This window comes from Mobula birostris, chromosome 20 (assembly GCF_030028105.1).
Source record: "Mobula birostris isolate sMobBir1 chromosome 20, sMobBir1.hap1, whole genome shotgun sequence".
Classification (NCBI taxonomy): Eukaryota; Metazoa; Chordata; class Chondrichthyes; order Myliobatiformes; family Myliobatidae; genus Mobula; species Mobula birostris.
The window spans coordinates 67,283,256-67,301,333 of NC_092389.1; the positions used below are offsets into that span (position 1 = coordinate 67,283,256).

General features: G+C 47.0%; 2 protein-coding genes across 2 annotated transcripts in view; one reads left to right on the forward strand and one right to left on the reverse strand.

The window, feature by feature from the left end:
• LOC140185252 (uncharacterized) overlaps positions 1-18,078 on the forward strand; it is a 622,887-nt gene that overhangs the window by 52,891 nt on the left and 551,918 nt on the right. The window lies entirely within an intron of this gene.
• LOC140185500 (probable G-protein coupled receptor 139) lies at positions 4,486-6,628 on the reverse strand. The gene is made up of 2 exons (XM_072238833.1): positions 6,553-6,628; positions 4,486-5,393 (listed from the first exon to the last, which is right to left on the reverse strand). The coding sequence occupies exons 1-2, from the start codon at positions 6,626-6,628 to the stop codon at positions 4,486-4,488; spliced, it is 984 nt and encodes a 327-aa protein (XP_072094934.1).

The following is an 18,078-nucleotide window of genomic DNA, read 5'->3' on the forward strand; positions in this document are numbered from 1 at the left end:
TCAGAACCGGATCTCGGGTCTAGACTAGGACTCGGGACTGGGATCATGCCAAGGACATGACGTGGCTACAGAACAGGGCGTGGAATTCCTGCACAGGATGACGCACATGGACAGGACGAGAACGCAAAGCCTTCACTTGGACAGGACGAGGTTCTTGGACCTGGCTTCGACAGGACGAGGTTCTTGGACGTGGTTTGGACAGTACGAGGTTCTTGGACGTGACGTGGGCAGGACGAGAGACTCCTGGACAGGACGAGGGAACCTTAGCACAGAGCGAGGGAACCCCAGCAGAGGGCTGGGCGAGGCACATGGAAAAGACGAGACCATGAACCCTTGACTTGGTCGAGGGAGAGACAGGAAAGCAGAGCCTAGAGCCTTGGTCTTGGCAGACAGGAACGCAGAAAACAGAGCCTTGGTCTTGGCAGACAGGAACGCATAACACAAAGCCGGGACCCCTCCATGGGAACAGGACGTAAGGTCGGGACTCAATACAGAAAGCTGAACACGACGAGACAGATCGAAACACTAGGTAGCGGCAAACGTCCGGACCTACCTAGCGAAGGTGTGGACACAGAGACAATTGCCAACTCAACGATAGACATTTCCTTATCTTCCACAGCAAGGCTCCGGTCTCGCTCCGGTAGTTGAACTTGACAAGGTTGCCGGCGAAGGTAGCAGGCGAGACCCCAGGCGAAGTTAGCAGGCGAGACCCCAGGCGAAGGTAGCAGGTGAGGCTCCAGGCGAAGGTAGCAGGCGAGACCCCAGGCGAAGGTAGCAGGCGAGACCCCAGGCGAAGGTAGCAGGTGAGGCTCCAGGCGAAGGTAGCAGGCGAGACCCCAGGCGAAAGTAGCAGGCGAGACCCCAGGCGAAGGTAGCAGGCGAGACCCCAGGCGAAGGTAGCAGGCGAGACCCCAGGCGAAGGTAGTAGGTGAGGCTCCAGGCGAAGGTAGCAGGCGAGACCCCAGGCGAAGGTAGCAGGCGAGACCCCAGGCGAAGGGAGCAGGCGAGACCCCAGGCGAAGGGAGCAGGCGAGACCCCAGGCGAAGGGAGCAGGCGAGACCCAGCCGAAGGTAGCAGGCGAGACCCCAGGCGAAGGTAGCAGGCGAGACCCAGGCGAAGGTAGCCGGCGAGGCTCCAGGCGAAGGTAGCAGGCGAGGCTCCAGGCGAATGTAGCAGGCGAGGCGTCAGAAGGATGGGGAAGGGGAGGGAACAGTCCAGCCTCAGGGTAACGACAAAGACGGCCTGGCTTACCCAACGGAGGCCAGGACAGGAAGGGACAGATCCAGCCGCAGGGTCACGGCAAAGCCGGCCTGACTTACCCCACGGAAGCGAGGACGGGATACTGACGAGACGAACCAGCACCCACACTCAAATCCAGGGCCATTATATTCTCAGCCCCCAAACGAGCATTAGGTGCCTATGAATAAGCCCAACTTCAACAAGGGACAACCGGAAGACCCGGAGTCCGCAGCTATGGACCGGACCGTGAACAGGAACTCGGACATCACGTACCAGACCAAGAAAGTACCACCCCCCCCCCGCCCCGCCCCCCATGAGAGCCTCCGGGCGACCAAACCCGGCTGTCCAGGACTAAGGACTACCCGGGTGAGTGGGTGGTATTCAGTCAGGAGGGAACCTAGGATGACGAGAGTTAGAGGACAGTGTCTGCGTTGCTGGGTCCATGTATGGCTGGTTCGTTCTGTCAAAATAGGGGGCGCTGAGTGCGGGTCTAAATGCAAGACACAGACACTGAAGTACTAGAAATAGAACAGGACTAGAGGCTAGAGTTAGGGACGAGGAGCTGGATGCAGACTAGGAACTGGGACAAGAACACAGACCTGGGCTAAGACATTGGCTAGCCAAGCGTTACCAGGACAAGGAACTGGGAACTAGGAGCCTGGGCTTGGACTACAAGCCAGACACTCGACAGGGACCCAGAGCCTGGGTCTTGACTCGGGCTCGGACCCCGGAACTAGGCGAGGATATGACATGGCTACAGGACTGGACATGGCTTTGATTCCTCGAGGCTTGGTTTCCTCGAGGTGAGGACATGACAAGGCTTGGGTTCTGAACCCAAGCCAGAGACTGGACAAGAACCCAGAACCTGGGTCTTGATTCGGACTCGGACTCAGGAACTGGGCAAAGACATGACGTGGTCTTGGGAGACAGGAACTTCGGAACACAAAGCCGGAAGCCTTGACTTAGTCTTGGTGAGGATAGGAACGCGGCCTAGAGCGCGGAAGAGGAAGCCTTGGTCTTGAGAGACAAGAACATGGAACACAAAGCCGGGACCCCTCTTTGGGAACAGGACGTGGGGCCGGGACTCATACACAGAATGCTGAACCCAACGAGACGGTTCCTAGCACTAGGTCGCGGCAACGGCCAGATCTACCTAGCGAAGGCGTGGACACAGAGACGGTTCCCAACACTAAGGTAATAGCGAACGGGTTGACCTACTTAGCGAAGAGGTGGACACAGAGACGGTTCCAACTCAACGATAGACAGTTCCTTATCGTGACGCAGCAAGGCTCCGGTCTCGCTCCGGTGGTTGAACTTGACAAGGTTGCAGGTGACGCTCCAGACACGGGTTGCAGGCGACGCTCCAGACACAGGTTGCAGGCGACGCTCCAGACACAGGTTGCAGGCGACGCTCCAGACACAGGTTGCAGGCGACGCTCCAGACGCAGGTGGTAGGCGACGCTCCAGACGCATGTTGAAGGCGACGCTCCAGACACAGGTTGCAGGCGACGCTCCAGACACAGGTTGCAGGCGACGCTCCAGACACAGGTTGCAGGCGACGCTCCAGACGCATGTTGAAGGCGACGCTCCAGGCACAGGTTGCAGGCGGCGCTCCAGACGCAGGTTGCAGGCGACGCTCCAGACACAGGTTGCAGGCGACGCTCCAGGCACAGGTTGCAGGCGACGCTCCAGACGCAGGTTGCAGGCGACGCTCCAGACGCAGGTTGCAGGCGACGCTCCAGACGCAGGTTGCAGGCGACGCTCCAGACACAGGTTGCAGGCGACGCTCCAGACGCAGCTTGCAGGCGACGCTCCAGACACATGTTGGAGGCTCAATCCCAGGACCACTTATATTCCCATCTCCAAAACAAGCATCGGGTGCCAATGATTAAGCCCAACTGAAACAAGGGACAGCCGGAAGACCCGGAGTCTGGCGTCCACGGAGCGGACCGTGAACCAGAACGCGGACTTCACGGACCGGACTATGACAGTGGGAGGACAGATTTAGGTTTGGTGACTGGGGTTTGCGGTATTAGAAGTCAGGTTATGTATAGTGGCAGGTTTGTGAAGGAGTTCATTCATAGCATTCTGGCATTCATAGCAAGAGGATTTGGGTACAGGAGCAGGGAGGTGCAACGGCAGTTGTACAAGGCCTTAGTGAGACCACACCTAGAGTATTGTGTGCAGGTTTGGTCCCCTAATCTGAGGAAAGACATTCTTGCCATAGAGGGAGTACAAAGAAGGTTCATCAGATTGATTCCTGGGATGGCAGGACTTTCATATGATGAAAGACTGGATCGGCTATGCTTATACTCTCTGCAATTTAGAAGACTGAGGGGGGATCTTATTGAAACGTATAAAATCCTAAAGGGATTAGACAGGCTAGATGCAGGAAGATTGTTCCCGATGTTGGGGAAGTCCAGAACGAGGGGTCGCAGTTTGAGGATAAAGGGGAAGCCTTTTAGGACCGAGACGAGAAAAAAAACTTCTTCACACAGACAGTGGTGAATCTGTGGAATTCTCTGCCACAAGAAGCAGTTGAGGCCAGTTCATTGGCTATATTTAAGAGGGAGTTGGATATGGCCCTTGTGGCTAAAGGGATCAGTGGGTATGGAGAGAAGGCAAGTACAGATTTCTGAGATGGATGATCAGCCATGATCGTACTGAATGGCGGTGTGGGCTCGAAGGGCCGAATGGCTTACTCCTGCACCTATTTTCTATAATTCTATGTTTCTATGTTAAAGATGAGATTGGGTTTAGTGACAAGCATGCTGAGTTTGAAGCCTGGCCAACTTCTCCCTATAACACAGATCACCTTGTCCTGGCAGCATCTTCGTAAACCTTCTCAGCACTCTCTCAAACACACACACACACACACACACACACACTCAAACACACACACAAACACACACACCCAGACTCACACACACAGACTCACACTCTCTCACACACACACACACATTCATTCTCTCTCTCTCACACACACACACACGCAACAATCTTTCACGATCTCTCAATCTCTCTTTACCCAGCCCCCACGAAGCACTCCAGAACTCCACTCAGCCAATCCCAGACATCTCTCTATTGCAAGCACTTTCCTATCACCCTCCATTTTCTCGCGGTCCACAGCACTGCTGCTCCCGGTCAATAAGACGACCGCCAGGGAATAATAGCTTGGAGACGAGACGGTGAATGAGAAGATCTGGAGCCCGGACGGGATACATTGAAGCTATATCTGGGTTGAGCTCAGCGCGCGTCTTTATTAATCAACTGTAGCACAGAAATGATCGGGTATTTCACCGCGCTGATCACCTGCTCCCTGAATTTCGACTGAGTCACTGCGTAAATAACTGTGTTCGTGCACAAGCTAAAATTCCTCAGCAAAACGCCGAAACCATGAAATATCCATTCAGAATCATTGAAATTGAAACCCATTGCTTTGACCTGATAATATATGAAATTTATGACCAGTGTCATCCACAGGAAGACGAAGCTGCCCGATAGAGTGAAGAGTAAAACCACAGATCTCCTCCTGCTCTCCATCTCCGGGTCACTGCGGTTCTCCCCCTTGCTCTGACCCTTCAGCCCCTTACGGACCCAACTGGCCACTAAAATGTGTCTGACTGTCAGAGCGTTGAGCAGCAGGATCCCAGCGAAAGGGAGGAGCGGAGTTAAAACATTCTCCGCCCAAGCCTGTGCTACCCACCCGGGGTCAGTGATAACTTTGTCCCGGAGGTTACAGAACCACGGCACATTGTCGATGATCACTTTGGGTTCCCAGAGGAAGTAGCGGGGAATGTTTTTCAGACAGAACAGCACGCCAGTTGTTGTCAGAACCACAGCCGCAGTTTTCCCGGTGAAATATTTTGTTTTCAGCTTCTGGCAGCAAATGGCGACAAACCGATCAAAGGTGAAAGTGACGGTGAACCAGACTGAACAGTCTGTGGCTGCGTACCTGAGTACACTGATAACGCTGCACATGGGGGTAATGTTTAGAAAACTGGACATGAAGTAATATTTTTTAATTCGAAACAAAATGATCTCGAAGATAATAGTCAGTAGATCGGCCGCTGCCATGGCTACCAGGTAGCGAGTGGTGCAGGTAGAGAGGCCGCACTTTCCCCGGGACAGGATCACAATCGCCAGTAAATTCACTAGAGAGAAAGAGAGAGAGAGAGAGAGAGAGAGAGAGAGAGAGAGTCAGACAGACAGACAAACAGAGACAGAGAGCGAGACGAGAGAACAGGCACTGGGCATTACTGAGCAGACTTTCCGGGAATTAACACAGGACCGGCTTTCGGCTAAAGAACAGAAGTGCCAGAATGTGTAAACGGCTGCAAATCTAACATCTGACACGGATCACAATATATCTGAACTGTTTTCCTCACTGTGCCAACAAGACGTTGTGTGACTAACCGTCGGTGCTAAAACCGAGCTGCATGAACGACAGTGCTCTGTGCTAATTCTGATTCCATCGCTGATGGAACCGGTTACAATGATTTAGCCGTGACTGAGCAGACCACGAGAAACACGGCATCAGGTGGGCCTGGGGCATCCGGAGGGAAACAACACACTCAAATTACTGGGGGAACTCTGCAGCCCAAGAAACATCTATGCAATTGAACAAACACTGACCGTTTCGGGCCAAGACCCTTCTTCAGGATGAAATGATGCCCCAATTTACGATGGATCTCAAAGGGAAAGCCGGCTCAATGTAGTAAACAGAAGCTGACAGCTCCATTACTGAACTAATTAATTAATTAATTTACATCAATTCTACAGCGCGGTGCACTTGGAGAAAACAGTTCAGGGTGTCTGTGGACACTGACAGAGGTGATCAAACCCAATTATTGAACAACGGGCAGTGGAATCCGATTGACATAGTCTCCAAAGGGAAACGTAAAACACAGGACCCAGATGGTCAATCTGATCAATTCCTCAGAAATAATGAACTTCACAATGTAAATCCCTCCCAGTCCCATCTTCGGGGGAAAGTGCCTTTCTCCAGCACGGGTATAAATCTGGACGAATCAAAGCCCATCCAGTCAGAGAGCTGCACTGGGACTACTCTGGAAAAGGCGTCATTAAAGACACGAAAAAAAACGTCCGAGTCGAACGCTTGTGGCGGAGGAGAGACAGACAATCTGATTCGTTTGTCATTAAATATGCAAAATCAGCTTTCAAATGGACAGGTTCGATATCTCTGACGGATATTTGTGCAATGGTCATCAAGTTGGAAGCTTGTCAAATGACCATAAACAGTCCACACCGATTAACACACAGAAACACCAAATATGAACTCCACTCACTCACCGGGAACTCCAATGACGGCAATAAACACGTACAAAATTTTCTGCACACTTCTGTAACTATCCAACGTTGAAGACATCTCTTCTGCCCAGTGATTCGACCCGCTGTACTACCGGCGATCTCTCGGAATGAAATGCTAAGGCATCATAAGCCTTGAGTTTTTAATACCATTTAGCGAGTCCACAGGGGCAGACTTCAACAGATTGAGAAATAAACATTTTCAAGTTATTTCCAAACCGATTACGTCAGACATGTGCATTCCCCACAGTGACAGATAGTAATAGATAATGTGATGTACTCAGGACTGTAAATTGAGAGTAGTATTCATCCAGCAGAGGGAACATTGCTTTAAATGCCATCAGACCCAGATTATCACCTGTTGTTTGTCTCCGTGTGACTTTTGTCCATCAATTGAGGAATTGTTAAAGCAGATCGACTGAGAGTAAAACGGCCGCTCCGCTCTGATTCTGCACCAATTCCGATCGCACCTCATCTGAATCTAACCACAAGCACAAAAAAAATGTGCAGATGCTGGAAATCAAATCAACACACACATTTCAATTCTACTTCCCATTCTCATTCCTGCACGTCAGTCCATGGCCTCGTCTACTGCCGTGATGAGGCACACAGGATGCAGGAGGAACACGTTATTTCCGTCTGGATTGGTAGCAACCTGATGCCATGAACACTGATTAACCTCGGTTAATGCGCACCCCGCCCATTCACCATTCCCCCATTCCCGTTTCACTCTGCCCATCAACTCCCTGTGGTTCAGCCCTTCCCTTTCTGCCATGACCTCTACCCTCTCCAATCAGACTTTTCTTTCTCCAACCATTTATCTCCTTCACGAATTATCTTCACCCTGTCCCACTCCCGCTGTCACCTGTCTCCTACCACACGGTACGTCTTTTTCACTACCCTTCCCCCGCCTTCCTGCTCTGAATTCTCTTTTTATTTTCAAGTCCTGATCAAGGACTTCGGCCCGAAACGTAGACAATACTCTTTTCCATCGAAGCTACCTGGCCTGTTGAGTTCCTTTAATATTTTATCGTGTTGCTTTGAATGGAAATCTATCCCTCTTTCCTGATTACCATTCACCTTCCTCAGGGTGCCAGAGGTATATCAAACTTTGTCCTGGGTCGGAACCATGTCGATGCTCATCACCATTGAAACAGATGTTTTCTCTGAGAACAGGAACGTCGCTTCCTTCCGTTTGTCTTACATCCACATGGAACAGCGAAAGGTAAAGCCCAGGAACAGACCGTTCGGCCCATAGTGTCTGTGCCAACCATGACGTCACATTCAATTGCTCCTAGCTCCCTCTGTATGATCGGTTTCCCTACATTCCCTGCCTGTCAATGTGTCAGCCCTCACAACAGTAACCGTGGGCATTTGCATCTCTCTTCGTAGATACTTTTCATCATTTGTGTTGATTAGTTGCCCTCAAAAAATTGTCTGAACCGTCTGAGTTGTCGCATGAGCTATATATGCTTCCAGTGTAAATATGTACGTCAAAGGCGTCATTTGTCAGACACAAGAATATTGAAGTAAATTATGTCATTGCAGCTTGTGAAATTCTGTTGTATCGCCTACTGTTATCAATTCCCTTCCAATTATAAATTCGTGATCTAGTTTGTGTGTGGAGGTCTCTACCGACAGGGTCACCGAGTAAATATTTGTTGTGGTGATGAATAAACAATATCACCACCAACCTCACCAGGACAAACCCCTAATTCTACTCCAAGGCATGCAAACTCAGCAAAGCTGGTGGCGAGTATGGATGAATCATAACACCCTGTAACTTCACCAGGACCCACCCTAACCCTATTCCATAGCTTGCAAAAAACTCAGCCCTCTAAGCTGGTGTTTGAGAATGTATTAATAATAACAGCGTGTAACCTCACCAGGATCCACCCCGAATCCTCTCCATGCATTGCAATCTCAGCAGCCTAAGCTGGAGGGGTGGGGGTGAGTATGTGTTGATAATAACACACCGTAGAGACATGGAACTCAACGGACAGCTGAAGAGGAGGAGAAAAAATGTTCAGTTATCAATGTGTGTATATCCGTTATTGTCTGTCTATGTGCTTATGCCATTGAATGTGTGTGTGTGTGTGTGTGTGTGTGTGTGTGTGTGTGTGTGTTACTGTGCAGGTGTTTATGCTTCTGCCAATGGTGTTTGTGAGTATGTGAGTGACGGTGTGTGTTTTAGTATGACAACTGAGTCTGGGACTGTGTGAGACCCATGCTCATTTGCGTCTCTGTGTTGCTGTTTCTGCTCAAATATGAAATTAACTTTACTATTAAAGTCCGAACATGTCACCTGCTACTACACTGAGATTTGTGTTTTGCAGGCATTCACAATGCAACAACGGGGTGTCTACAGATTTTGAGCTGTGACGAATCTCAGATGTGCTTCATTTATAGATACGTTAATAATACATTTAATCTGAACTTTAACCTCAGCGCGTATTTTTTAATGGCTCGGTTTGGGAACTCTTTGATTCTTTTATTCCACTGGGATAATCCAATGTGCACGTGGGGTTGACAGCGGGATTGGGTTGTGCTGTTATTTGACCATGTGCGTATATTTGGGAGTGCACATTTGGGGATGCGCAGGGAGTTAGAGGTGGGTTGTCGAATATAGGGTGCATACGGATTTGGGGTTACACGCAGGTTTGCGTGTCTCGAAGTATCAAGACTTGCACACCAATTTTGGTCTACTTGCGGATTTTTAATGCTGAGATAGCCATTTTATGAACTGTTTGAAATAATTCTTGCTCAGGGACCATCTAATGTTCATGTGCGGCGGGGTAGCGGGATTGGGGCGCGCACTCCTTTTGGGATTGGCTCAAATTTAGGGGTATGTTCCTGAATATCGGGTTCACACGGATTTGGCGTACCCAGATTTATGAGAGTGTTGTCGAACATGGCGGTGCAAACGGATTTGAGACGACACACAGATCTGTTTTGTATGTTTGCAATGTTTGTCATGACGAGACAGCCATTATGAGAACTGCTGCAAAGGATTCTTTCTCTGAGATAATCCAGTGTGGGTTTGTCAGCGGGTTTGGGGTGCACTATGATTTTGCGTGCACTCTTATTGAGGATGTGCGTAGATTTAGGGGCGTGTCTTCGACCATGTGGCTGCACACAGATTTCCATGGCATCGGTGCATTTGGAAGGGTGACGAATTGTTTCATTTGTAGATAGTTTATGAATGAATCTTCAAATGTACATTAAAATGCACTTTGTCCTTACAATTTCTTTAAGGTGTTTTTGAACTGATTGAAATATTTTTTTTTATCTCTTGGATAACGAATTGTGAATATTGGATTTGCAGCTCGATTGTGGATGTACAGGGATTTGGGGATGGGCGCAGATTCCGGAAGTGTCCTCAGATATGCTGTAACACGGGCACGTGGGGTTGCACACGCACTTTGGGGGTTCGGTGGATCTGGGGTTGTTACAAATCTCAAGATTGTTTCTTTCATCGACACATTATGAATAAATGCACTTTAAGTTTCGTACTTTCTTCTTACTGATTTTCATTAGCTGGAGGCTGCAATTTTCGAAAATTAGAAACATAGAAACATAGAAAACCTACATCACAGACAGACCTTTCGGCCCACAAATTTGCGCCTAGCATGTCGCTACCTTAGTAAATACTAGGCTTACCAATAGCCCTATATTTTTCTAAGCTACATGTACCTATCCAAAAGTCGCTTAAAAGACCCTATCGTATCCGCCTCCACCACCGTTGCCGGCAGCCCATTCCACGCACTCATCACTCTGTTTTGTAAAAAACTTACCTCTGACATCGCCTCTGTAGCTCCTTCCCAGCACCTTAAACCCGTGTCCTCCTGTGGCAACTACTTTGGCCCTGGGAAAAGCCTCTGACGACCCACACGTTCAATGCCTCTCATCATCTTATAGACCTCTATCAGTTCACCTCTCATCCTCCCCTGCTCCAAAGAGAAAAGGCCGAGTTCACTCAACCTGTTTTCATAAGGCATGCCCCCCAATCCAGGCAACATCCTTGTAAATCTCCTCTGCACCCTTTCCATGGCTTCCATATGCTTCCTGTAGTGAGGCGACCAGAACTGAGCACAGTACTCCAAGTGGGGTTGTGGAGTGTTTGAAATTATTTTTGCTCAAGGATAATCTGATAAGCATGTGGGGTTGTCAGTCGGTTTTAGGGTGCGCGCAGATTTTGGGGCGCACACTGATTTGGGGTTGTACAGGTATTGAGGAGCGCGTGCTGTTTTGGATCTGTGCGCATATTTCTGGGTGCAACCGGATTTGGGTCTGTCGGTGGTTGTGGGGTGCGTGTGGTTGGTTAACAAATCTCAATTGTCCGATTTATGGAAATAGAAGAATAAATGCAGCTTGAACGTTGATATCTGTTCTCCTTGTTATTTAAATGTGACCAAGCTACTCGTCGAACGGTGGGAAATGAGTCCTGCTCTGGGATAATCTAATGGTCCTGTGGGGGTGTCAGTGGATTTAGCGGTGTGTAGGTATTTAGTGTTGTGTACTGATTTAGGAGTTTGCGTGAGTGTGTGCACACGGATAGTCGGGGTGCGTGTTGATTTAAGAGCCCACACAGATATGGGTGTGCGTACAGATTTGGAGTTGTATGTAGATTTAAGTGCGTGTCGGCGCATATAGGTGCGCAAAGATTTGAGGGTGCCCGTGGATTTGGGTTGTGACGAATCTCAAAGTTGTTCATTTATAGAGCCATTAATAATATATGCCGTCTGTCGGTGCATTTGGAGGAGTAAATAATCTCAACATTGTTTTTTTTACAGATCCTTTATTAAGAAATCTATAAATACATTTAAACTGAACGTTGTTCCGACTATTTCCATAAGGTAGAATCAGCTATTTTGTGAACTGTTTGAAATGATTCTTTTTTCCTCTGGGATAACTGTACGTGTACATGGGGGTGGCTGTGAGATGGAGGATAGGCAGATGATGGAAAAGGAATGCACTGAGACTGAAATGTGTCTACTTCAATGCAAGAAGCATCATGAGCAAAGCGGGTAGACTTCGAGCGTGGATCAGTACTTGGAGCTATGATGTGGTCGCCATTACAGAGACCTGGATGGCTTCGGGGCAGGAATGGCTACTTGGAGTGCAAGGCTTTGGAAAGGACAAGGACGGAGATAAAAGATGTGGGGGCGTGTCCCTGCTGATCGGAGATAGTATCACGGCTGCAGAAAAGGAAGGAATGCTACTGAGTCTCTGTGGGTGAAAGTTAGAAACCGGAAGGGGTCAATAACTCTGGGTGTTTTTATAGACCACCCAATAGTAACAGGGACATCGAGGAGCAGATAGGGAGACAGATTCTGGAACGGTGCAGTAATAACAGGGTCGCCGTAATGTGCAATTTTCATTTTCCAATATTGATTGGAGCTTCCCCAGAGCGAGGCTTTTAAATGTTATATAACCATATAACAATTACAGCACGGAAACAGGCCATCTCGGCCGTTCTAGTCCGTGCCGAACTCTTTTCTCACCTAGTCCTACCGACCTGGACTCAGCCCATAATCTTCGATTCCTTTCCTGTCCATATAGCTGTCCAATTTAACTTTAAACGACAACAACGAACCTGCCTCAACCACTTCTGCTGGAAGCTCGTTCCACACAGCTCCGAGTAAAGAAGTTCCCCCTCATGTTACTCCTAAACTTTTGCCCTTTAACTCTCAACTCATGTCCTCTTGTTTGAATCTCCCTCATTCTCAATGGAAAAAGCCTATCCACGTCAACTCTATCTATCCCCCTCATAATTTTAAATACCTCTATCAAGTCCCCCCTCAACCTTCTGCATTCCAAAGAATAAAGACCCAACTTGTTCAACCTTTCTCTGTAACTTAGGTGATGAAAAACAGGTAACAATTTAGTAAACCTTCTCTGTACTCTCTCTATTTTGTTGACATCTTTCCTATAATTCGGTGACCAAAACTGTACACAATACTCCAAATTTGGCCTCACCAATGCCTTGTACAATTTCAACATTATATCCCAACTCCTATAGTCAACTCTCTGATTTATAAAGACCAGCATACGAACAGCTTTCTTCACCACTTTGTCCACGTGCGATTGCACCTTCAGGGAACTATGCACCATTATTCCTAGATCCTTCTGTTCTACTGCATTCTTTCATGCCCTACCATTTACCATGTATGTCGTATTTTGATTGGTCCTACCAAAATGTAGCACCTCAAATTTATCAGCATTAAACTCCATCTGCCATCTTTCAGCCCACTCCTGTAACTGGCCTAAATCTCTTTGCAAGCTTTGAAAACCTACTTCATTATCCACAACTCCACCTGTCTTAGTATACTTACTGCATACTTACTCATCCAATTTACCACCCCATCATCCAGATCATTAATGTATATGACAAATAACATTGGACCCAGTACAGATCGCTGAGGCACACCACTAGTCACCGGCCTCCGATCTGACAAACAGTTATCCACCAGCACTCCCTGGCGTCGCCCATCCAGCCACTGCTGAATCCATTTTACTACTTCAATATTAATACCTAACGATTGAACCTTCCTAATTAATCTTCCGTCTGGAATCTTGTCAAAGGCCTTACTAGAGTCCATAAAGACAAAAAACACCGCTTTACCCTCGTCACTTTCCTAGTAACGTCTTCAAAAAATACAGTAAGATTTGTCAAGCATTACCTTCCACGCACAAATTCGTGTTGACTGTTCCTTATCAGACCCTGTCCATCCAGATAATTATACATACCATCTCTAAGAATACCTTCCATCAATTTACCCACCACTGACGTCAAACTCACAGGCCGATAATTCAAACAACAGGAACTCTGCAGATGCTGGAAATTCAAGCAACACACATAAAAGTTGCTGGTGAACGCAGCAGGCCAGGCAGCATCTCTAGGAAGAGGTGCAGTCGACGTTTCAGGCCGAAACCCTTCGTCAGGACTATTTCTAGATTTACTCTTAGAACCCTTGGATAGGTTGGATGAGTGGACAAATTCATGGCAGATGCAATTTAATGTGGATAAATGTGAAGTTATCCACTTTGGTGGCAAAACTAGGAAAACAGATCATTATCTGAATGGTGGCCGATTAGGAAAAGGAGAGGTGCAACGAGACCTGGGTGTCATTATACACCAGTCATTGAAAGTGGGCATGCAGGTACAGCAGGCGGTGAAAAAGGCGAATGGTATGCTGGCATTTATAGCGAGAGGATTCGAGTACAGGAGCAGGGAGGTACTACTGCAGTTGTACAAGGCCTTGGTGAGACCACACCTGGAATATTGTGTGCAGTTTTGGTCCCCTAATCTGAGGAAAGACATCCTTGCCATAGAGGGAGTACAAAGAAGGTTCACCAGATTGATTCCTGGGATGGCAGGACTTTCATATGAAGAAAGACTGGATGAACTGGGCTTGTACTCGTTGGAATTTAGAAGATTGAGGGGGGATCTGATTGAAACGTATAAGATCCTAAAGGGTTTGGACAGGCTAGATGCAGGAAGATTGTTCCCGATGTTGGGGAAGTCCAGAACGAGGGGCCACAGTTTGAGGATAGAGGGGAAGCCTTTTAGGACCGAGATTAGGAAAAACTTCTTCACACAGAGAGTGGTGAATCTGTGGAACTCTCTGCCACAGGAAACAGTTGAGGCCAGTTCATTGGCTATATTTAAGAGGGAGTTAGATATGGCCCTTGTGGCTACGGGGGTCAGGGGGTATGGAGGGAAGGCTGGGGCGGGGTTCTGAGTTGGATGATCAGCCATGATTATAATAAATGGCGGTGCAGGCTCGAGGGGCCGAATGGCCTACTCCTGCACCTATTTTCTATGTACGTTTCTATGTAAACAATGGAGCAACATGAGCAATATGCCAATCCTCCGGCACCATCCCCGTTTGTAATGACATTTTAAATATTTCTGTCAGAACCCCTGCTATTTCCACAGTAGCTTCACTCAAGGTCCGAGGGAATATCTTGTTAGGACCCGGAGACCTATCCACTTTTGTATTTCTTAAAAGCGCCAGTACTTCCTCTTCTTTAATCATCATAGTTTCCATAACTTTCCTACTTGTTTCCCTAACCTTACACAATTCAATATCCTTCTCCATAGTGAGTATCGAAGAAAAGAAATTGTTCAAAATCTCACCCATCTCTTTTGGCTCCGCACATAACCGTCCACTTTATTTCTCTAAGGGACCAATTTTATCCCTCACTATCCTTTTGCTGTTAATCTAATTGTAGAAACCTTTTGGATTCAGTTTCACCTTACTTGCCAAAGCAACCTCATATCTTCTTTTTAGCTTTTCTAATTTCTTTCTTAAGATTCTTTTTACATTCTTTATATTCCTCGACCTCCTCATTTACTCCAAGCTGCCTATATTTATTGTAGATCTCTCAGTTTTTCCGAAACAAGTTTCCAATATCCCTCGAAAACCATGGCTCTCTGAAACTTTTAATCTTTCCTTTCAACCTAACAGGAACATAAAGATTCTGTACTCTCAAATTTTTACCTTTAAACGACCTCCATTTCTCTGTTGCATCCTTCCCATAAAACAAATTGTCCCAATCACCTCCTACTGCATCCTTCTGCATCTCCTCGAAGTTAACCTTTTTCCAATCAAAAATCTCAACTCTGGGTCCAGTCCTATCCTTCTCCATAATTATATTGAAACTAATGACATTGTGGTCACTGGACGCGAAGCGCTCCCCAAAACATACCTTTGTCACCTGACCTATCTCAATCCCTAACAGGAGATCCAACATTGCCCCTTCTCTAGTTGGTACCTCTATATATTGCTGCAAAAACTATCTTGAAGTTCAAGTGCTTGACGATCTGTCAGTGGTAATATTACCAGGCATGTGGATGGATTATAAACTGCATGGAAGCACCATATCAGTAAAAAAATTGATACATGTAAGGGAGCATTAAATATTCTCAGGTGTCTATGTGAGTATTCTCGGTGTGCTATACGAAACTCTTTGATTAATTAGATGTTTTCTTGATTATGGCTGTCAGGCTTATGAATCAGCTTGATCTTCAACATTTAAAATGTTTGGATGTGAAGCAAAATGTAGAATTTATGATTGTGTTGTGGTGAAACAAGGTAGTTCCCTTTTTCGACTTTACTGGTTGAAATGGGACAAATATCCTTACCAATGCGGAGGTTGCAGTTGGTGTTAACATGTTGGATTAATTTGAGGGGCCAAAAAAATATCATCCTGTTAGAAGATTGTTGGGAACATCGCATCAATAATGTTTTTAGGTTTATGTGGCTGGGATCTTATATTGTATTGAAGATGGGATTGTTGGATTAACCCGTGTCCCCACTGTCACATTCTCTGAAACCTCATATTGTTCTGCCTATGACTAGTTGATTTTAGGTTTCACATTTTAATGAGGTCTAAGGATTCTGTTATGCCTGAGAGTTTGTTGGTTCATTAGAATATTAAGTAATTTATCATGATATGTTCACCATTTGTTGAAGAAGAATCAAAAGACATTTTAACTGGGAATGTCTGTGTGATTATTTCGTGCCTCAGTTGTCCGTGTAAGTTGTAATTTGTTCAGATTGCTTTTCGGTTTCGATGAGTCTTAAAGCAGCTTGTTCCAGCAATCGATCAGATTTACTGTTGGAAGCTCTGCAAACATTGTTTCATATTCGAAGTTTATACGCATTCTTCTGTTGGGTACCTGCGCACAGAGCTGTTAAGGGGAATGAGCGGGTTGTGAAAAAGCTGTTAAAATGTTCACTATGGATAAAGGTCACCCAGTTAACAGATCAGAAGCTAAGGGGGCTTTAGAGTTAACAATTCGGCTTCTATGGCAAGATTGGTGGGATAATGGGCACAAGGGCAGATTCCTTTACAGGACACATAAAAACATTGTGGCTAAGGGAGAAGGAGATAAAACAAGAAGGGAAGGAATTATATTGGCACGACTTAAAATTGGTAATACTCTGCTTAATTATTCATTATATCGTGTTGGAAGACATCATTCTGGGTCCGATAGGTTTTGTCATTGTGAAACAGTTGAACACACACTATTTCAAGGTGAACCATATCAGGTGGAAAGAAATTAACTGCAGACTTCATTACAATCTTTGGGGATCGACAGCTTTCAGTTAAACACTTCCTTCAGTTGCGGAAGTGAGTTTAATTGAATTCACAGTGTCGTGTTCCATTACGTACAATCTACAGTGTTTGGTGTGAAGTCAGTTTTTATTAGAAATTAGTTAGTTTTTATTTGATGGTTTTACTTTCCAATTCTCCACACCACACTCCAGTCCAGTTGATGGCGGGAATACGCCTTTAATTGGCGTGTAAACGCCGTTCATCCGAACCCCGCTCGATCGCTTCACGTTAGCAAGTCGTTTCAGAGGAAGACAGAGACTGGTGTGATTGACATTGGATTAGCAAATCAGCATCAGAATAGAGCCCAGCCCCACCAACAGGCCACCCTCCCCACCACTACCCCCATCCCCACGTTCTGGAAACGTCGGAATGTGTGGTCGGTGTGATGGAATTGTAATTGATGGAAATATCTAAAGACGAATGTGTGTGCGACATTCAAGAGTAGTTCTTTGACTGACATCCGGCAGGGCCAATGAGGTACCGAGTCTCCAGTACGGTGCTTTGCCCCTCCACTCACACATTATCTTAATGTCCGGGAGCTGCCGGTCAATGGGACAATCTGCCTGGGAATAACACCAGGGAGCTCAGGCAATGAATGTGAGCAGCTGGATCCCGGACTGGAGACACTGCGGCCGCCTCTGGCTTGTGCTCAGGTCGCGGTTTTACTAATGAACTGAAACACCAAGGTGACCGGATATTTCACCGCGCTCATCACCTGCTCTCTGAATTTCGACTGAGTCACCCGGTAAATAAATGTGTTCGAGCAGCAGCTGAAATCCCTCAAGGAATATCCGAAGTAGCGAAAGATCCATTCCGAATCATTGATTTCGAATCCTTTTCCTGAGGCCTGATAATATATAACATTTACAATGTGTGTCATCCACAGGAGAATGAAGCTGCCGGAGAGGGTGAAGAGTAAAACCACAGACCTCCTCCTGCTCTCCATCTCCGGGTCACTGCGGTTCTCCCCCTTGCTCTGACCCTTCAGCCCCTTACGGACCCGACTGGCCACTAAAATGTGTCTGACTGTCAGAGCGTTGAAGAGCAGTATCCCAGCGAAAGGGGGGAACGGAGTTAAAACCGTATCGAGCCAATCATAACCCACCCACTATAGGAAGGATCAGTGAAATAATTGTCCATTAGTTTACAGAACCACGGTACATTGTCGATGATCGCCCGGGTTCCAGTATTTTGTTTTCAACTTCGGACAACAAATGGCGACAAACCGATCAAAGGTGAAAGCGACGGTGAACCAGACAGAACAGTCTGTGGCTGTGAACGTCAGTACATCGATAACACTGCACATAGGGGTAATGCTGAGAAAACTCCACTGGAAGTAATACACATTGAGTCGATACAAAATTACCCCGAGACAATGGTCAG